Source organism: Camellia sinensis, chromosome 4 (genome assembly GCF_055761805.1).
Source record: "Camellia sinensis isolate YWXY chromosome 4, ASM5576180v1, whole genome shotgun sequence".
NCBI lineage: Eukaryota > Viridiplantae > Streptophyta > Magnoliopsida > Ericales > Theaceae > Camellia > Camellia sinensis.
This window is the reverse complement of record NC_138964.1, coordinates 180,449,404-180,471,446: the sequence shown is the minus strand read 5'-3', so window position 1 is coordinate 180,471,446 and position 22,043 is coordinate 180,449,404. Positions and strand designations below refer to the sequence as shown.

The 22,043-nt window shown below is 35.5% G+C and overlaps 1 protein-coding gene across 7 annotated transcripts; it reads right to left on the bottom strand.

Moving 5' to 3' along the window:
* Positions 1–2,905: 2,905 nt before the first annotated feature.
* LOC114319349 (protein RKD5) lies at positions 2,906–20,742 on the bottom strand. Of its 7 annotated transcripts, XR_014328017.1 has the most exons (8): positions 20,412–20,618; positions 19,980–20,235; positions 9,632–9,858; positions 5,894–6,111; positions 5,718–5,766; positions 4,593–4,854; positions 3,863–3,982; positions 2,906–3,149 (listed from the first exon to the last, which is right to left on the bottom strand). XR_014328017.1 is itself a non-coding variant. In XM_028266345.2 (6 exons), the coding sequence occupies exons 1-5, from the start codon at positions 20,473–20,475 to the stop codon at positions 4,642–4,644; spliced, it is 978 nt and encodes a 325-aa protein (XP_028122146.1). In that variant the 5' UTR covers positions 20,476–20,742; the 3' UTR covers positions 2,906–3,149; positions 4,593–4,641. The 7 variants fall into 7 exon arrangements, 2 of the variants coding, with proteins under 2 accessions (XP_028122146.1, XP_082723192.1); XR_014328015.1 differs by lacking the exon at positions 5,718–5,766 and having other exon boundaries at positions 20,412–20,715; XR_014328018.1 differs by lacking the exon at positions 3,863–3,982.
* Positions 20,743–22,043: the final 1,301 nt, after the last annotated feature.

Here is a 22,043-nt window from a genome sequence, read left to right as displayed (position 1 = left end):
TTACACTTTATAAATAGTTTTTTAATTACACAAAACATAAAACATATTTAGCTTTATTTTTAGCAAAAACAAAAACATATTTGATACGCATATATTTTAATAACATTTTGAAAACAAAGCGAAACAAGTGACAGAAAGTGTTGTGAATGAATAGAGGTAGTGGCGGATGGTGGTTGTTGGCCATTAGAGGTAGTGGCCAAAAGTGATTTTTGATAAGAGGTTGTGGCCAAAGATGGTTGTTACCAGTGGAAGGTAGTTACTACTCATAAAAAAAACAAAAAATTAACTATATAAGAAGATGAATTTTCCACATTTATTATTTGCAAATGACTTGTTCAAATCTACCATGATAGCCAACTATTGAGACATTGTCTCCAGAGCACATATAATAATACGGTATTTTAGTTATAATAATGAAGCAATCGTTACCCGGTTTCCATATGACCAATTCTCAATTTCTCTCGCTTACAATTTCTTACTTTTTATTTTGAATGTTTTGATGTATCTTCTGCATTTCTTCATTTTCATTTCACAAGTTTTTTTTTAAAATAAAAACATTTTTTTGTTGATTTAATCAACACAGATCATTAGCAATTTTGTTGATAATTTTAAAACTTCTTGTTAATATTTTCTAGAAAGTATGTTATTTTCAAACCAAAAAAAAAAAAATTAAAATTAAAATAAACTTGAAAACAGTTCACTGGTTATATCCAAGTTTTCTACTATTTCTAGAGAAGGGGCTCCAAAACCCTTCATCTCTTGTTTTGGCAAAAAATATGTTTTAATATTTTTTTTATATTTAGTTGCATTCTTAAAACTAATATACTAATGATTGTATTAATGATAGTGGTGACAGCAGATTAGAAGTGGAGGTGGAGTGGTGACGGTGGTGGAGGTAATGATAGCAGTGATAGTGTGGTGACGCTAATTATACTTTAGTTTGGAAAACACTATTCACCTTTTAAAAGTAAAAAATATTTTCGCTTAAATAAACTTATTTTCTATTAACTACATAAACATTTTCAATTGAGTTTCGATTTTCCTAATATCATATGCTAAAAAATAAGAAAATCCAAGGGTGGTTTTCTTTTTAGCAGGCCAATGAAAATTGAGTTGGTCAAGAAGGTGAGCCTACTCATTCATTGAATTGTAATAAAATCTATGGGTTGATTTGGAATGTTAGTGGTCACACCAGACATACATATCACAATCCAATAGATAAGATTCGTGGAAAATCATAGGAAGTAGCATCTAAGAATGTTCGCAAATCAAAAACTATGACTGTTTAGCCCAATCATCCAAACAAAACAAAACATGTAGTAGAAATTGCAGAGGTTGCTTTTGACATCAATCCTCAAAAGTCTAGGTCTATTATTAATTTAACCCTTTAATAGGGAGGACAAACACAAAGTCAACCCAAAAGACCAGAAGAAAGATGGCATGACTTTATATACTCACCACCATGAAACTGAAATTGTTGAGTAACTGAAATTTTAATGGACAGAGTCTATCATCTATAACTTGTTTGCTGGGCAAACTATGTTTGGTATTTTGTCCGTTTTCTGTTTTCATTTCTTTAGAAAAATGAGTAAAACTTATCTGATAAACTATTTTCAAAATCTGTTTTCAAAAATAAAAATTAAAAAAATCCGAAAACAACCCATTTTTTAGGAAATACCAATAATTTGTTTTCAAATTTTTTAAAACTGCTTCCCACAACAATAAAAACCCATACAAAATGATGACCATTTTCAACCTTTTCATTGTTTTTCTTTCTACAAAGACGAAAAACGTAAATGAAGAAAACAAAAACGAAACCAAACAGGCCTTCTCTAAGAAAATGAAATGGACTAACTTCATCTTAAAGCGTGAAAAATGATTTCTGGAATCAGGCATTTCATGCAAAAGTCACATATTCTTGATCTCCGAGAACTAAGCCAATGTCAACCTCAAAGGTTTAAACCATCTTTTAAGCATCATAAACCTATGTTTTGAGACGACCACCAAACCCACTTCACCGGGGGGTAATCGTACTTGAGAGGGAGATTTATAATCTGGCTTTGGGCCATGGTAGAAGCCGGACAGGAAAGGGCCGAGCATGATTGGGCCGAGCTAACTTGGGCCTGTTCAGAGTGGGTTTTACTCGGTCGAGGCTCAGGCCCCCTGTTTAGGCCGAGCTAACTGGGGCTTCCCTAGAGTTGGTCTTGCTCGATCGAGGCCCAGGCTTGAGGTCCAAGTCCCCTGTTTAGACCGAGCTTACTTGGCCGAGATGATCGCCTGCCAACCCGAGTTCCATGGTTCGCACGTGTAGCTTGGCGGGGAAGGCCTTCTACTCACCGGTTCGACCTGTCTTGAACTCGGCTCTGCCGAAATGCTACCGAGCTCGGCTGTTATGGAGCTCGGCGAGTGGAGCACTCGGACTCGTTACACAGCACGATTGTGGAAGGCCGAGGAGGATGTCGCCAGGCTACCGAGTTCCCGCTAATGTTGTCTGGCGGTTTGGTTAGGTGGTGTTCGCTGGATTTGTGCTGACAGATGAGAGAGCAACTCCACGTGTCAAGAGACTAATGGGTGCAAAGTTGAGCACAGAAAGTATATAAGCATGACTGCCCTCCCCCCATGCGCAGGATGGAACATCATTTGGTAAGAAACACTCATTGTGCTATATCTCTCTCGTCCTCTCTCTCCCTGAGGGTGTGCTAACTTGACCGTTGGAGGGGTTTTCCGGCAACACACCACTGGGCAGCTCACCGCCGTTGTGTTCTCAGGTTGATCGGATAGACAAGGAGCTTAGACGAACAGAGTACGGACGGGAACGAACATTTCCTCCCCGTACAGTACTAAAAATAATTAACATGCAAAGAAATGGAATAGACTGCACAACAAACGAGACGTCAGACAATGCTTTATTTCTTTTTCAGCTAGAAAAAAGATTTTCATTAAGAACTAACTACAAACAACTCTTGTTCTAAAGTATAAAACCATTGTATTGTAGCATCTACGTCAAGCAGTTGATAATACATGTTGAAAAAGAAACACAAGTAAATGTAATCATTACAGCCCTCTGCAGCTGGGGCATCCACACACTGATTCGCTTCTCTTATAGTCGGTCCTCAACTTGCCAGACTCCCAAGTGCGTCATAAGGTTCCTGCAAATGCATACACGAGAGAAATAAGATGATTCACATCTCTTTGGTTATATGCAATAAGCTCTATATGACAGCCTCAGTTAGCATCATTGCTTCAAGTTTTTTCGAGTTACACGCAAGGTTTAGCCCTTCCGGTTGAGTGCACAATTCAGTTTCTATGCCTATGGATGACCTTTTATTGTTTGACCAGTTATACAATGAAATTTTAATGAGGTTCCATTTCGAAGATTACCGATCATTCCAACAAAACTTTGGCGTGACTAACATAAATTTCCTTAAAATTCCCCAATTATTAATGATTTTTTCATCAAACTAACGACCCAACAGAAATATAACTATACAAGAAATTACTAAACTTGAAATTTGGACCACCACTAAAAGGATAATATAAAAAAAGATCATCACCACAAATAAAAAAAACTCATCATTGCTTGTGTTCATATGAGAAAATTCAATTGCTCCACGCCCTTACCCTTGCCCACTTAAAATAAAATTAGAAAAGTCCAAGAATGAAAGGAACCCTTAAATCTTTCAACGGAAGGACAAATGTGTTCCTGGCTAAAACTTAAGTTTTTCTAGTCATGAACCACAAACCATATTTAATGATGAAGTAGGACTGCAGGAACATAGAGAGAAGACCAGAGAGGATGATAAGTAATACAGAAATGGAAATCAATAATGATGAGAGCCTCTTGACCAGAAGTTGACCTTACCTTGGTGGGCATTCTCTTGGCCAAAACAAGTGGACTGATGAGGGGTCCACAAAATCACCAATAAAACAGTGATCCAGCATGAAATCAACCGTGGCATTGAATTTTATTTGACTTTAAGAACTAAAAAAAAAAAAAAGACCGAGAGAGAGAGAATGGGATCAAAAGGAAGAACATCAATTCCTAAAATGGTATTAAAAGCAGGATGCAAACATGTACCAAACTAAACCGATGGAAGAGCCCCCCCCAAAAAAAAAAAAAAAAAATCATTCAACTGGCATGCAGACCTCAATTCTCTAGTAGTAGGAAATTACAAGTTTGTCCACATGGCATCAAAACTATTTAAACAAACATTCAACCTCCCAGCTGGGTTCCATCCATGTTTAAGAGCCAAATTTCTGTGCAACTCACAGAAAAAGGGGATAGGTTAGGTTATACTCAAATGGTCTATAACGTCAATCCATAAACAAATAGTTGAATTGTGGGAAGGTTGAACAGAGTCACCAGGATTAACAACATGCTGTCAAAACTCAAAAGCACATAAAAGAGACTGTTCAAGGAAAAAGCGGATAAGAACCCTAAAATGTATATATATATATAAGCATAAATGGAAACAATGGATAAACAGTCAATTATATGCCAAAATTGCCAAAAACAGAAACTGTAGAAGAGATATTTGAAAGGCCACAATTAAAATTAGAAGCAGAGTAATATAAGAAGTCAGTGTTCTTACAGTTTCCCAATATAAGTCCTCGCTTCCGTTATATTTACTGCTCGATGCTCTAGAATAGGGGCATGGTTCTGATCTGATTCTCTAGAGCTCTAGCTCTGTGCCTCTTCTTGAATATATCTTGTCTGAATTTCTTGGTCTCCCTCTGAATCTCCATGAAGGGCTTCTTCTCTATGCTTTCCTTCTCATTTTCTAACATTTTTTGCCTCTTTGCAACTACCATGGCTGCAGCCTCATCCTCCTGTTGTTGCTGTTCTACCTCTGCCTGCATGTACTTTTTCATAAAACTACTGGTTTTCTTTGTATGGATGTGAATATGTAGGCTTGTATTGTATGCTTTGCTTTAATCACATGCCTATGGATTAACTTTAGAAACTCACTCAGAGCTTGATTTAAAAATAGAACTTACCAACGGCAGCAAATATTGCAGATTATGTGATGATGATGCTACACTAAAATTGTCTTTCAAAATTATTCACAAGATTTGTTTATAAGTTAATAACCACTTGAATATGAAAACTCAAACCAAGCAAAACACCCTATAGAAATGAACCGTTCACTTTATTTTTAGATGAGGTAAAATATTATTAAACAGTTTTCCCTACATCATCTATAACTAAGTAGCAGACAGGAACTTCAGAATTTCATCTAACAGTTTTGATTTGATTCAAAGACAGGATGGCTACTTATCCAGATTTGCAGTAGACTTTATTTTCTTTATCTTTAGCATTATTTTGAACAGAAATATTCTCAAATTTCGATGAATGGTGCCTCAAAGTGGATGGATGCCTTAATTTAATATTTTTCATCTCTACCTAGAATCACCCGTGCAATGCAACTACAAATAGTCCAGGAGGCACATGCCGAGTACAACTTAAAGCCTCGTAAAAGTGCATTAGAATTTCTCTTCTGGAGAAAATCAAAGAAAAAAAAATATAAAACAAACATTTTTTTTTTTTGATAAATAAGCATAAATTTATTAGAAAATTATTAAGATGATGCAAAGAATACAAAATTCAAACCCCTAAGGAAAAAATGGTAAGCTATAAAATCCTCCACAAAATCTACATAAGCTATAACATCTGGATCAACCAACCCCGTAACCCAATTATATAAGACCATACACACCCGTCTCTCCAGCCAAAAAATCGAATGAGACATCCCTTGGAATACACACCTGTTACACTCCAACCAAATAAGCCACATTAAACAATGAGAAGCAATCATCCACGAAAATTGTCAATTTATTCATAACATAGTGTTCAGAGCATCAAAGTCAAAAGAAAGAGAAGGAAAGAACAAACCTGGAGATCATGAATGAGACTGTCAAGGGATTTGATCTTCCTATGTGGCCAACGAGGAATGCCAAATTCTCTGCACTTTTTCTTGAGTACCGTGAGTCCAACTTTCAAATTTTTTGAAGCTTCCACTATGGGAAGATCAAAGTATTTCGCAAGATCTGCTAAAGCAAGCCTTGATATATCTTTGGTCGCTGCCCTCTTTTTTTTCTTCTCCACAATACCTGCAATCTTGCACCCAATCTATGAGATTACAAGATTAATCATGGTACTAAAACTATAACGCAAAAATATTATTAAATAAAATAACAAAAATAATTCCTACTCTTATTCAAGAAGGATTCGAGCATCAGGAGTTAAAGCAATGTAGAAAGCAACATCATTGAGTAGCTGATTCTTTTGTCCTTTGGTTTAAGTAAGCTGACAATCTAGGTAGCTTCACTCTATAGCAAGACTTGCTTCACATTCATTACCGAAAATAATGTAAACACCTTCCTGTAAACCATCAAGACAATATAAGGTAACACATGGACAGATTTAACAGCTTTCTAACTGTGATGGGTAGGGTGCATGTCCTTGGTCTGCACGCAGCAAGTGCTACCAAGTGAGCACGTTACACAAAAGTAATGTGCATTATGTAAGTGTAAGGGCACCCTTAGCTAAACAACTAGCTTTTGGGGTTGAGTTCTACCCAAGAGTGTGTAAGATGGTATTAGAGCTCAGCTTAGGACATCTTGGATTTAAGTCTCTCTATTTGCATTGCTTCCCCGTTTGCATTCTTTCATCTATCATTTGCATTCTTTCTTCTTTGTATGTATGGATGTTCACATGCCCAGATGCAAGACGATTGGAGAGTTTGATATACTTTGTTTGTCCCATTTCCTAACAATTTAAGCTTTTGCAATAATTAGTGATCTAACACTAATTTTCGCATTAAATTCTATATAGAACCCATCTTATTGAAATTGAAATTGTAATATATAACTCAACCAAACGAAGCTTTGCTCCAACTAATTTAAGGAGCCAATATTGATCATTAGGTTTTTACTCATTCACATACCGCAAGGTTTTTAATTCTGGCATGCAATTAGAGCTAGACGAATTAAGGAAGTTTCATGCTAACTTATTCTTGTCCATAGAGTGAGGCAAGTAGCCATCCCATGATTCAACTAATGGCGATCAAATATGAAACTAGAGTTCGGTGACTTTAAAGGAAGTTTCAGAAACATTTCATACCGTCAAAAAATGAAAGCAATGTGCCATCTCTTTTATCTACTAACCTAAGCATCTTCACTAACTTGTTCACCTTTTCTAAGAGAGTATACCTATATGATCTTAATAACGTATGGGTTCACTCTGACATCCATTAAGCTCTAATCTTTGGGAGTCGAGCCCAACATTTTGTGCAACAAAGCCCTCCACATATGCAACTGTTAAAAATTCAGATATTAATATTGTTCTATTATTAAGTTGTCAAAATGTTGTAACATTTTAAAATGTGAGTTCTCTTAATGACCACCCACTAGCCATTCATTAAGGACCAAATCATGCCAAAAAAATTTAGAATTCTAATACCCATCTCACATATTCCCATATACTTTAATATATTTCTATATATTTTTCACATATTTCAATACACTTTATACATATACCAAGTGGTTAGCATTTCCCTTAACATATTTATGTAAGTTTTAAACACTACCTACCACAACCATTCTTTTTAATGGCTTGATGTCGTATATTTTTTTGATCAACAAAAGATTTTATTGATAAAACAAAAAAAGGAGCGAGGATAAGGCATCCTCATACAAAAGGAAAATGAAAATACGAAATACATAACCTTAACAAGATTATCTCAAGCAAAAGCCTACATGTCACACACCGACAACCAATGTATAGCTAACAACAAAAGTGGAACCCACTTAAAGATAGAATTCCCCGAAGTCCAAAAGGAAGTTAAGTGACAAACTTTTTAATGGCTTGATGCATGGTCCACACTTGGATTTATGAATGAAAAATATATTGGGGTTTTCTATTTGATTGGATCAAAGGGCTCAATCAATTGGGCATTCCCTATTGGTCCAGATCATTTAGGGCAAGATGACCATTTATAACTAAACATTGAAGAAACAGAGAGTTAATAAAATTAATCTATATTAATCAGAATAAAACGACAATGTACATAGATTGCTCTTTTGGTGACAGTCATCTGACAATTTAATATTCGTAAAAGGCAAAACATCTATTAACTAATACAGTTATCGAATATTGGAATCTCCCTCCACCTTCCATTCCACACACACACACACACAGATATAAAAAGCAAGAAACCTCCTGCAGAAAAAGAAAATTTGCTTGGTTTGGGAACATTCTATTTTAGTAACTTTCTGGCTTTTTACGAAAAGATGTGCAGAAAAGAAGAGAGTAATATGACAGCTTATAGTGACTTTTTGACTTTTTGGCTAAAACTTCAAGTTGCCAAATCTCATGCATAAAGAGAGTGATGTATTATGTCTAATCTCATGCATAAAGAACCCTTCAGGTCCTTCTAAGTATGGTGGACTTCAATGTCGTTGAGACAAGTAACTAATAACATGGAGCTGATTGGTTAAGAATGCCACTTTTGTCAATAATTTTTTCTATACAAATACATGCATCAGTGAGTATAGGTGATTCAGCAATTGCTTCGCACATATAAATTATAAATTGAGAGAGAGAGAGGGAGATAGTAAATACAATTCTTAGAAATAAGTAAATAGCAGTAGATAAGAAACATTTCTTAGCTTTTTTTTACTAGTAAGTATTTTAAGAGCATATACCAGAATGGATTTGAAATGTGTTATATTTCAGCATTGGTTAATTTATATGAAAATTGTGATAGATGTCCAAAAACAAGCATAGGATTGTTCAGTCAAAGAAAATTGGTTAATACAAAAGACATGTGGTGAAAATGTTATCGGTATAAAAATTACAACCAAAAAAAAAAAAGTTGTTGGTTACTTAAATTTAGAGGAACAAAAAAATTATGTAAAAATCGACACAAGAGGCATAGGGCTCATAAGCTAAGGTGTCAAAAGGCACACCCTTTATTATGCTTTGGCTTGAAAACCTATTTGTCATGAGACCTTCACTTGAAGCTTAAGCCCTTAGGCATTTGCATATCGTATTCCTTGAGGCAAGACTCTTTGGGGACAGAAACTATTGCCTATTATAATGTGCATGTATATTTATGCAAATTTCTATTCTAATAATTAACAAATGTGGTAGGATTTAGGAAACAAAGAGAAACCACAACAGATATCTTCCTGCAAAACAACTAAGAACATCATTAGTCCCTTTCCCGGATTTATCACCTTGTTTGTATAAAGAATTGGCTTCCAAATTAATAGATTTTTAGACACAAGAACAACATGGTGAAGAGAAGTCACCTTCTACATGGTATGCACTTATGTGTACTGTTAGGTTATGATTAGTTTCTATCCAGTATTGAACCAAATTTGTTCCTCAACACATTGTTAACCCTAGGATATTGAATTATAGGGGAAATTGTATCAAAAATAAATAAATATCATTGCCCATCTCATGTTCTAGCCTTCTAATGCAATCCAAAATTTGGGGCATTGCATATTTTTCACTCTGATGCTATAAAGAAATGCATTTCAGGTTTAAATATTGAAGGATTTGCATAATAGAGAAAAGTATGTACTTGCAATAATTAGAAAATAGGAAGCTATGTAGTTTAACCTGTTGCTTCATCACTTTCTTCATTATCTAATTCTGGATTCGGAACAGAGTTAAGATCCAGAGCGAAGATGCGCTGACTCTTTAACTGAAATGCTCCGCCCCTGTTCCCAATGCTAGTTTCCTTGGGTGGAATTTGCAATTGCTCTCCATCTTTCATCCTGTGGTTGAACTGGAAAATGATTTGAAGGTCATTGGCCAATGTTGGAATTGACGCCAGCTTAGGATTCCTGAAAGGTGAAATGTATACCATAAAGGAGTCAATTGGGAATGTGGCAAGCAGGAAACAAATGTCAATGTTAACAGTAATATAAAGGTCCAATAATTAGCAAATATAAATCAATTGATATATTTAAAGAAAATTTAATTTTAAAAGGTCAAACATGAGTAATTAGTACTCGAAGTATTGGAACTATCAGAGAGACCCAAACATTTCAGTGAAAATTTAAGACCATGAAGGCATCTTGTTTTGACAAACAAGCAGGACAGGACTCATGCCCTAGCCACATGCCTCAACCTTGTTTATGCCTAAGCCTGACCCAACCAATCATTTTTTATTGGAATCCCAGCTTCAGTTTAGTGCAAACTAATTATATTTTAGGGCCTAGAACATCATTCAAAAGCTATGCGGTAGGAAATTGAAGTGCGTGATATGGAAAATTACTTTTATTGTTACAATTTTTTATTTTAAATGTTAGTTCTGCCAAAACCTGCCAAGCTGTAATTGAGAAATTATAAAGAAGAAAGTCAAAAACAGAACAGGGAAACTTTTTAAGACAGTGTCGATGACATGCACATATACACATTTACCATGACAAATGCAGAGAGAACTCAATAGCATCACAGGTAAAAGGACTCCTTTTGTCCATGGCGAATTAAGATACCTTGTAAGAGAAGAAGGCACAGTCTAAACTACACTAGCACAGTGACCAACACAGGCTTGTCTTTCTATATTAGAAGCTTAAAACAAAGTATTTAGAAGACAAAATTACCCAAAACAATGAAGCAGGAGTATCATTAAGAAGTTATAATTAAGATATCTTCGCATTCTATGATGAAGACTAAGAACATGAGTGAAGCAATCATAATTATCTCCTAGAGCAAGATACGTTGCAAAAAGTTTGGTAGGGCAAGATTCATCAAGAATAATGGAGTTGTGTTTATTGAATAACAGCCCTTGAACCAGGGGCAAAGCCAGGATTTTATAAAAAGTTTCATACAAAAGTTTAATAAGTAAAAAAAAAATAAACATTAGTATATATATAAAATTATGAATACGATAGGGGGAAAAACCATCAAAAAGTTATTTTATGAATTCATGTCAAGTATACATTCAGGGCGTGTTTGTTTAAACGGACTAGATAAGCAGAAATTGAAATCCCAGGACTAAGAAATTGAAATCCACCGGACTGTTAGTCCTAGGATACGTTGTTCCCGGACTATTTGGTTGTACTGGATTTATATCCCATGTTTGTTTAGTCATGAGATTAGATGTCAGGAAAGAACTATTTGGTTGAATAGGATATGAATCCTATGTTTGTTTGGGATATTATGGAGAATGATAAATGTTCAAACAATTATTTTATCCTTTTCAATTATTTACTAAGTAATAGCAATATTAAACATATCTTTAATATTTTAATTATTTTTAGCTAGATTAAATAAAATTTTATTTTATTATATTTTTTACACAATTAAATAAATTTATTTTTTAAAAATTAATAAATTAAATAAATAAAATATCAATAAAAACTTATGTTATTTTTTTAATTAAAATTTTAAATAAATTTATTTTAAAAAATAATAATAATTAAATAATGAAATTAAATAAAACATCTATTAAAATTTAAATAATGAAATTAAATAAAATATAAACAAAATTTTAAAATAAAATATCTATAAAAAATTAAATAAACAAAACATCAATAAAAATTAAATAAAATTATTTTATTTTTAAATTGAGACATTTAAATTTTACTAAATATAATACATAATTAAATAGTAGAGGGTCAAAATAGTTATTTCACCACCTAATCTCATATCCCCCCATTTGTGTCCCAACCCCCCCCCCCCCCCATGAGACATAATAGTCCAATAGATTTGGAACTAATAGTCCGGTGCAAAAATTTTGAACCAAACAACAGACTATTAGTCCAATCCCATGGCTCAGTCCCTCAAAACAAACACCACTTCATAGTAATATGTCTCTTGATTAAAGTTATCCTTACAAACTCTATACATCAAAGCATGAGTTATATTAAGCCAGTATAAAGTGTTAGCATTATACCATATAAATGTTTTTCCAAAATAACGTCTTTGCACTATACCATATAATTTTTTTTCCCCAAAATCATGTTGGAATTAGGAAATAGCTAGGAAGCACGGATACAGATACGGGATACGGATACGATACGATACGGATACGGTGATACGACAAAATTTGAAAAACTAGGATACGGATACGGCGGGGATACGTTCGTAAAAAATATTATTTTAACAATTTTTAGTAATGCAATATGCATAAAAATAAAACCTAAAGCAAAAGACAACTTCATAAAGAAGAAAGATTCCTATAAAACTAAGAGTCTTCAAGGTCAATAGCTTCAACTTGTTCCCCTTCATCAGTGAATATCACAAGACCTTAGCTAAAGCCAAAAAACTATTCTTAAATAAAAATTTTAGCAAATATACTTTTTTAAGTCATCAATGATAGCCTAGGAAGCACGGATACGGATACGAATACGGATATGGTGATATGGGGATGTGGATATGGCGATACGTCAAAACTTAAAAAAGTATGATACGGGTATAGCGGGGATACATTCGTAAAAAAAAAAATTATAATTTTAATAATGTAATATGCATGAAAATAAAACTTAAAGTAAATTACTAAATAAAGAGAGGGATTCCTATTAATCTAAAAGTGCTCAAACATTCATAAAACATCCAAAACTAAAAGCAAAAGCAAAAGCAAATACAAATTAAACATCATCCTTACATGCCAACATCAAAAAAAGAATGAGAGCGGAGAGAAGAAACGTGAGAGAGTGAGAAAACGAGAGAGAAGTGAGAGAGACAACAAGGATACATCAATTTGACAAATTCTATTACTTTAACTCACTATATTCCTCTTATCAAAGAACTAAACAAAATATTATAAGTAATATGTAACTTCGAGTATCCGATACTTCAAAATTAATAAAAAATTAATTAAGAAGTATCCGATACTTTTAAAAAGTATCCGATACGTATCCGCGAGTATCCGAGGAGTATCGGTATCCGATAAGTATCCGATACAGATACGTCACCCTTTTTGAAGTATCCGTGCTTCATAGGGAAATAGTGATATTATAATTATGGTAGTGTTAAATTAGGAAATAGTGAATAGTGTAATTATGGTAGTGTGTATAAAATCGGTGATTGCGTCAATCACAAATTTAATGCCTTTTTTATCTTTGTTTCCTATTTTGTAATATTGTTTCATTATAAATACAAGGCTATACCTCATGCATAGGTAAATCAAAACAATTCTTTTCATCCTTTTTGGTATTAGAGCCAAAGATCAGCCACCCTAGCCCTCCTCTCCCTCTGTCGGCACCACGCAGTCCCACCTATCACCACCGTTCGCCTTCTTTTTCCTCTCTCAGCCACTGACAGCACTACCCACACCTTCTAGACCACCCAACAGCACTTCTTCTTCCCTGTTTTCCCCTCGGAAGGTCTCCTACACTCCTACAGAGGTGCTGTTTGCTGCTGACCAGACTTTGTTCTGGTCCTGTGTGCTTCAGCTACTCCTCTAAGGTGGTCCAGGGTCCTTTTTCCCCTTCTCAGGGTGTTGTGCAGATGTTTTAGGCACCTTTTTTTCTGTCCTCTTGATTCATTGGGCTACTGAATTTGTTCGGTAGTATTTATTTGGATAAGCCATTGAGTTTTTTCCAGCTACTTGCATTATTTCAGCCATTGTTGCTGTGATTTTGTGTGTTTTTCAACCCCTATTCTTCCACAATGACTGAGCCATCTCTTATTGTCTCTTTTGATGTACCCACCAAACCTATTCCCGTTGGTTTTGATTTTTCTCTTTCTCATCACACTCCTGTTCATCGTATTACGAGTGTGGTGTTGAATGGGAAAAATTTTGCTGCTTGGAGCCATTCCCTTAAACTCTATCTTGGGGGAAAGGGGAAGGCCCATTGGCTTTTATCTACCATTACCCCACCAGCTGCAACAGACCCTATACGTGCTCAGTGGGATATCGATAACTGCACTATATTGGGATGGATGTTCAATTCCATGGAAGATCAGATTTATTATATGTTCTTTTATTGCGATACAGTTCCAAGTTTGTGGCAAGCATTGTCACAAATGTACACTCATGCTCACAATGATGCCCGTATCTTCGAGCTTTACCAGGATATAGCCCGGGCCTCTCAGTTCTCTCTTGGCCTTTCTGTCGCTGAATTCTTTGGATATCTTCAGGCTCGTTGGGAGGAACTTGCTCAATATGAGCCTTTGACTGACCTTCCACCAACAGCAGCCTCCCTTATATCCAAGAGGCTTGCTCGCCAGCACACTTATCAATTTCTCATGGGTTTAAACTCTGAATTTGAATCTCTTCGAATTCAGATTCTAAACAAACCACCCACACCATCTCTTTATGAGGCTTCTGCCACTATTGACAGTGATAAGCATTGTCGGCGATTGGTTCAGCCTAGTGTTCTTTCAGTCCCTCCAGTTTTCGCTGATCAGATGGCTCTTGCTGCAAGTTCTAGTTCTCAAAGTTCCACCGGTTCTGTTACTTGTCATCATTGTGATGCGCCTGGACATGTCAAAGCCCATTGCTTCAAACTTCATCCTGAGTTAAGGCAACGCCTTTCCTGTCTTTGTGGTCCTGCTCCATGTGGTTCTGGCTCTGCTCGCACTGCTGCTTTAGTGGAAGTTACTCCTGCTTCTGAGCCTCCTAATGTCCTGAATCTACAGCAGTTACAGACTCAAATTGGTCAGCTTCAAGCTCAACTTGGGTCTCTCACCACTGGTTCTCTTGGTCCATCATCCTCTACTGCCACCCTTGCTATAGGTACTTCTACTGCTTTCCATGTTAGGTCTGCTAGTCCTTCATGGATTCTAGATTGTGGATTCTGGGGCTACTGATCATATGACTGGTGAGTTTTCTTTTCTTTCCTTTCATGAACCCACCATTGTTGCCCCATTTGTGTGTCTTGCTGATGGTTCTTGCTCTTCTGTCTAACATAAGGGTGTTGTGTCTTTATCCCCTGCTATCACTTTATCTTCTGTGTTGCATGTTCTCAAGTTTGCTTATAATCTTTTATCTGTTAGTCGTCTTGCCAAAACCTTTAACTGCGTTGTTATCTTCTTCCCTTCTTCATGTCTTTTACAGGACCTAAGTTTGAAGAAGATTTTTGGCAGGGGATATGAGTGCGGCGCGCTATACTACTTTGGGTGATCCACCGGACCAGCCTTCGACTTTAGCCAGTTTTCAGGCCTCTGTTTTGCCTAGTTCTATATCTTGTGTTTTTTCTGTTTAACTTTAGAGTTATGGCATGCCCGTATAGGTCATGTTAACTTTCAATATTTATGTCAACTTTTCCCTTTATTAAATAAAGCTTGCAAGGATTCTAAATTTCATTGTGTTACTTGTGAGTTGTCTAAATATATCCGTACTAGTTATATACCACATATGACACGGGGCCCTAGTGCTTTTGACCTTATTCATTCTCCCTCTCCTGTTTCTGCTTTTTCGGGTCATCGTTATTATGTGACTTTTATGGATGATCACACTAGGTGCACTTGGGTCTATTTATTTCGCCGCAAGTCTGATATGTTTCCCATATTCGTTCAAATTTTGCAAATGGTTAAGGCACAATTTCGTACAGTTGTTAGGAACATCTGCTTTGATAATGATAGGGAATACATCTCCAACAAGTTTCGTTCCCACCTTAATCGAACGGGTATTCTTCAACAACTTACATATCCTCGGACCCCTAAACAAAATGGTGTGGTTGAATGTAAAAACCGTCATATTATGTCGGTCATACGTTGTCTTCTTCGTGGTATGTGTGTACCCAAGTCTTATTGGCACATGGTTGTTCTTACTACTATCTATCTCATTAATAGAACTCCTAATCGTGTGTTACATGGCCTTACCCCATTCCATATTCTTATGCCTAATACTATCAATTTTCCTCTTTTACCTCGTATTTTTGGGTGTACATGTTTTGTTCAGGACCGTCGTCCCACTCGCATTAAGTTAGATAACAAGTCTATTCGTTGTATCTTTTTGGGGTATTCCTCCACGTCTAAAAGGTATAGATGTTTTGATCCTGTGTTGCGTCACTTGCGCCACACTCTAGATGTTACTTTTTGTGAGGATCTTTCTTTTTTTAGTCCTAACCCCCCTTTGCAGGTTTCTCCTTCAGATACTTCGCGTGTTCGCCCGGTCCCCATTTTAGACAAGATTGCGGATGAGGTTGTCCCCCCCCTCCTATCCTCCACCTTCGCCTCCTTCCCCTCCCTTGCAGGTATACTCTCGCCGCCCTCGTGCTCAACCCCCTCCTGCTACCTCTCCGGCTCTTGGGTCAGGTAATTCTTCCCCTTTACATGTATCATGTTCCCTACCTCGTCGTAATCCTCCTCAAGATCAACATCCCCCCAACCGTTGGGGTTATCTGTGTAGTACTGATCATCCCATTTCCCAGTTTCTCTCATATGCCAGGGTTTCTGACTCATATCATTCTTTCCTTGGCAAGCTTGAGTCCAAGTCTATTCCTCGGTCTGTGTCCGAGGCCCTTCAGAATCCAAAATGGATGGCGGCCATGCAAACTGAAATGGCAGCTTTAGAACAGAATCATACTTGGGATTTGGTTCCTTTACCTTCTAGCGAGAGTACCATAGGTTGCAAATGGGTCTTTGTTATTACGTACCTACCTGATGGTTCCATTGACCGTTATAAGGCCCGCTTAGTGGCCAAGGGCTTCACTCAAGTTCCTGGTAAGGATTTTGGTGCAACCTTTGCCCCTGTTGCCAAGCTTGCATTTGTTCGTCTACTCATCTCCCTTGCCGCATCCTATTCTTGGCCCTTTCATCAGCTTGATGTCAAGGATGCCTTTCTACATGGAGATCTTCTTGAGACAATTTATATGGCCCCTCCTCCTGGTTTTCGAGTTGAGGGGGAGTTTTTGGGGAAAGTATGTTGACTACACAAGTCTTTGAATGGCTTGAAGCAGTCTCCATGAGCTTAGTTTGGTCGTTTCAGCTCAATCATCATCTCCATGGGCTTTGTTCAGTGCCATTCAGACCATACGTGCTTCATCCGTCGTAATTTCGTAGGTAAGTGTATAGTCTTGTTGGTTTATGTGGATGATATCATTCTCACCGGTGATGACTCTATAGGTATTGATCAAATAAAATGGGATTTGGGACACACCTTTGATATTAAGGATTTGGAAAATCTCAAGTATTTTCTAGGGATTGAAGTGGCTCGCTCACGGCAAGGGATCTCCTTATCTCAAAGGAAGTACACTCTTGACTTACTTAAGGATACAAGTATGTCGGGGTGTAAACCTGCTTCTACTCCAATGGATCCCAATGTCAAGCTCACATCAGAGTCTGGCGATTTATTAGAGAACCCAGGCATGTATCAACGTCTTGTTGGGCGTCTCATCTATCTGACCAATACTAGACCTGACTTGACATTTGCAGTTAGTGTGGTTAGCCAATTCATGCATGTACTTCGTACAGAACATCTTGATGTAGTTCATCACACCTTGAGATATTTGAAGACCTCTCTTGGCTTAGGATTGTTCTTCACAGCTGATCCTCAATCTGGACTCTCCTGTTTTACTGATGCTGACTATGTAGGATCTAGAATGGATAGGTGTTCTACTTCTGGCTTCTGTACCTTCTATGGTGATCATCTTATATCATGGAAAAGTAAGAAGTAAGCAGTTGTTTTTAAATCTTTTGCAGAAGTTGAGTATAGGGCTATGGCACAAGGCACTTGTGAGATTCTATGGCTACGTTCTATTTTGGCAGAGTTGGAATTTGAGGAGACTGCTCCTGCGCCTTTGTTTTGTGACAATAAGTCTGCTATTATGCTGTCTTCTGATTTCATCCTACATGAGCGTACTAAGCATATAGAGGTTGATATATATTTCATTCGAGAGAAGGTTCGGATTGGTGTTGTGAGACCATCCTTTGTCTCTTCTTCTCAGCAATTAGCAGATATGTTCACCAAGTCTGTAGGCCCAACATTACTCTAGTCGTCTATTGCCAAGTTGCGTTTATTGAATATCTTCACACCAGCTTGAGGGGGAGTGTTAGAATTAGGAAATAGTGATATTATAATTATAGTAGTGTTAAATTAGGAAATAGTGAATATTGTAATTATGGTAGTATGTATAAAATCTATGATTGTATAATATTGTTTCATTATAAATACAAGGCTATACCTCATTCATAGGTAAGCCAAAACAATTCTTTTCATCCTTTTAATCAAGGGGGGCCAAGGGAAAATGTCATCGATTATAATGTATGAGAGTAGGTCCATGCACAAGATTATAAACATGCTTTTCAGAAAATCAAGGATGGCCATGGCACTCCCCTAGCTTCGCCTCTGCCTTGAGCCCTTGACCTTGTTCTAATCCATGCACAATCAAAGCCACCAAAGCATCAAGGAGGGTTTATTTTCTTCAAAAACCATGGAGCATTACATGTAATGCTTCTCTGATGCACGCTTGGCAGCACACACCTCTTATAATTGCATCTGCCACTCATAGAGGTCATACAGCAATTAGTTTAAAGTTGCTGCCTCAGGAAAAACAATTTGTATCCATCAACAGGAGGACTAGTACATAGGAGCACCTTGTGAATCTTTAGCATGCATTCCTGCACAAAAAACTAGTTTTAAACTCCTGTATTTTTCTTAGCAGCTCAAAGGAGACCTCTAACACCTGGAAGTGAATACATGGACCACCCAATAGCAGTGTTGGGGCTTTTTGTGCACATTATGGGAATTAAAGACACAGTTCTTTGTTGTTCTGCTCTTTCTGAAATTTATATCTGCATCTTTTAGCCATAACTCATGCTCTTTCTGTAATGGTGTCTTTCAGATACCAATATGATGTTAGCTACAATGTGCACAGCACTACATCGTGCTATGGGCAGTTGCCTAGGAAATATAAGAAAACTTCAATTAGTTGGGAACTTGGGAGTACTGACAAAAAGAACTTGACTCAATTAAGCCCAATACAACATTTGAATAGATTGCAATAACTTCGCATTTCATGAGACCAAGTAGCATTGAATTTTGATTTCCTTTTGATTGCCACATTTCTTCAAAACCAGACCAAATAGCATTACACTTTGATTTCCTTTTGATTGCCTCATTTCTTCAAAACCAAATGGAGCACCCGATTAAAAATTACAATCTTGGATAAATTACAATTATGGTCTTTAAAGTACGCGTTTCATGTCAAAATTTATGGTCTTCCAAGTTTTAATTTTGTTAACTTCGTGCTTAAAATTTCCAATATGAGTCAATTTGGTCCAATTTCAAACAGATTGCCTAAATAGTTAATGGAATGATAATATAATACACATATAGTATGCGTTCCATCTTTTCTCACTTCTGTCCCTAAATTTTAATTTGTCAGTTTGGTCCCAAAACATTGATGAAACATTAACTTACAATATTGAGCGACAAAATTGACAAAATTGAAACCTTTAAGGACCAAAATGACGCAAAATGTATACTTTACGGACCATAGTTAAAAATTATAATTATTCAACGATTTATAAAACTGTTTGAAATTGGACCAATTTAACTCAAATTAAAACTTTCTAAGACAAAATCAACAAAATTGAAATTTGAAATGCCAAAGTGACACGGAAAGTATACTTTAGGGACCAAGTGTATTTTATCCTACAATCTTTTTATAAAATCCTTGTTGACCTAAAGATGTTTTTGTTTTCACAAATCATGAATAAATTAGCATAAATGAACTAAAACACAAAACAGAGATTACTTTAATTCACTATCATAAAACCTACCCCAAAAAAAATTCATGTCAAGATTGGCACAAATTATTTCTAATATCGTACTCTCTCTCCCTCTCTTGCATACACTTTTTTTTTTTTCCTGGTAATCGGCACACACATTCATACACAATCCAACAAGATTACCGCATATCAAATTGAGCAAAAAAACAGAATCATTGTCAACAATATCTGGCATATAAAAATAAGAATTGGTTATTCATAAAATGGAAAAGATATAATCAAAAACCAAAAATAAATAACAAAAATAGCTAAGTGAGACAATTGGGCAATTGGGTACCTAGAAATTGAGAGTATGGTAGGAATGCCATCCAAAATAGGAGGGCAATGTCGATCGGCGTCGAAAACATAAATGCAAAGCCACACACCATTCACACGCCCTTCAAACTGAGCCGAAGGCCGAAATTTCTCCAATGTGAGAACTTTATATGACCCAATTTCCTCATAGGGGCTATCACTGTGGAAAACATACTCTCTCTCAGCTTCCTTTTCCACCCCATTCTCCAATTGGTAAACATGCACAGTCCTGATCAATTCTACACAAAACAAAAGAACAAAATGGGAAACAAAATACCCAATTCAGCATGAACTCAAATCTCCACATAACCAACATAAAATCAAATTTTAAGAAAAACCCAGATAAAGATTTTGAGTTTTATCAATCAAGAATCAAACAAAAACAGCAGCAACTAGAATAAGAGAATTAGCTAACCGGGATACATGTAGTTCCTGAAGATAACAAGAGCTTTCAGAGAATGACCCTGCAATGAAGCCATAGAGAACCTGAAATCATTACGTTTTTTTATTTTTTTTTTTTTATTTTATTTTTTTTTTTTTTTTGAAGAGAGAGGAAATCGAGAATCGATGGTTTTAAAGAGGAGCCTTGTGAATTTGCATGGGTCTCCAGTCTCTGTCACCAAGACAGGAAAAGTTATGTACTATTAATTATTACTTTTTGTCGCTTTCTTGATTTCATTTACTATTTTTCATGTTGCGCCATACCTAACACCAACCCCAGTAATTTTCTTGTTTCTCCCTTTTTCTTATCTCGGTATAATATCACAAATTTTAATAGGTGATGGGATTTTCAATTCTTTAATTTTTTTATTTTTTTAATAATCAGATATTTGAAACAATTCATATGTACCTCAATTAATTTCAAAATTCCAGAGTTAATCATCCGAGAAATCTCTAATAACTTTAAAATTTTAGATGTTTATCGTAGTGGAATTCGACCTTAAAACCTTTTTGGTAGTAAATTATTTGATTGTCTCTTATCTCAAGTAAAATCCTTTCTAATATTTTTATGTTCTGGTCAAACTAGAAAATGGAATTAAAAAATTTTGCAACACACACGAAGAGGGCCCTAAAGTAACGGCGGATTTGAGTAGTAAATTATTTAAATTTAATTTGAAAATATAATGAAATTTTAAAATATATTTTAATATTGGTTTGTTTATATAATTTGTTGATTTTAAATAAATTTTTAACAAATTAAACAAGAATCGAGTTCAAATAGTTTGATTTTTATAGTATATATTAGTCTATCGAATTAAGGCCTCGTTTGGAAACAGACTAATTTATTAATTTTTTTGTTGTTTGGCTAAAATATGAGCTAAAAAAAATTAGTATGTTTGAGATGACTTTTTAATTTTTTACGAAAAATTGTGCAAAAAGTAGAGAGAAAAGAATCTTTGACTTTTTGGTATGAGTTGTTGGCTTTTTAGGATTTTTAGTAATTTTTTAACTTTTTTGCTAAATGGGCTGGTTCCCAAACGAGGCCTTAGTAAATTGTTTAAACCTAATTTTCAAATTTAATAAATTTTAAAATGCGTTCAAGTTTAATTTATTTATACAACGAATTATTCTTGAACAAATTATTGAAAATAAGGGTTCATTTGGAATGTGGATTGGTTTTTTGACTTTTTAATTTTTTTGGCTATTTTAGCTCTTTTTGACTTTTATGAGAGAAAAAATGTAATGGTTATGAGTTGGATATGATGTTTTGTCTTATTAGATTAAAAAATCTTTTTTTCTTGTAGTTAAAATAATCAAAAAAAACCTCGGGCTTTTTCTTTCCAAACGAACTCTAAAAAAGCTAAAATATAATTTTGATAAAAAAATGTTATGCTAAAATAGTTACAAAAAGACAAAATAAGTTAAAAAATTAATAAAAAATATTACATATAAATTATAATCATTTTATTTTTTCTCTCCCAAAAATAAAAAATAAAAACTCAACCTTAAAAAAGACTTTTTAACCCCGAACAAAATAAACAAAGAATCGAAAACATCCTAAACAAAACCTGAGTCTCGGCAAAACTTGTCAGGCCCATGGCTTTCA

What these genes read in the sequence shown, in the direction of transcription:
- LOC114319349 (XM_028266345.2), bottom strand. Translation starts at nt 20,475, where the DNA reads ATGGCTTCATTGCAGGGTCATTCTCTGAAAGCTCTTGTTATCTTCAGG. An exon ending in CAGGAACTACATGTATCCCG is followed by an intron (nt 20,236 to 20,411) that starts GTTAGCTAATTC and finishes TGTTTTGTGTAG; the next exon opens with AATTGATCAGGACTGTGCAT. An exon ending in GTCTCATTCATGATCTCCAG is followed by an intron (nt 4,855 to 5,893) that starts GTTTGTTCTTTC and finishes AAGTACATGCAG; the next exon opens with GCAGAGGTAGAACAGCAACA.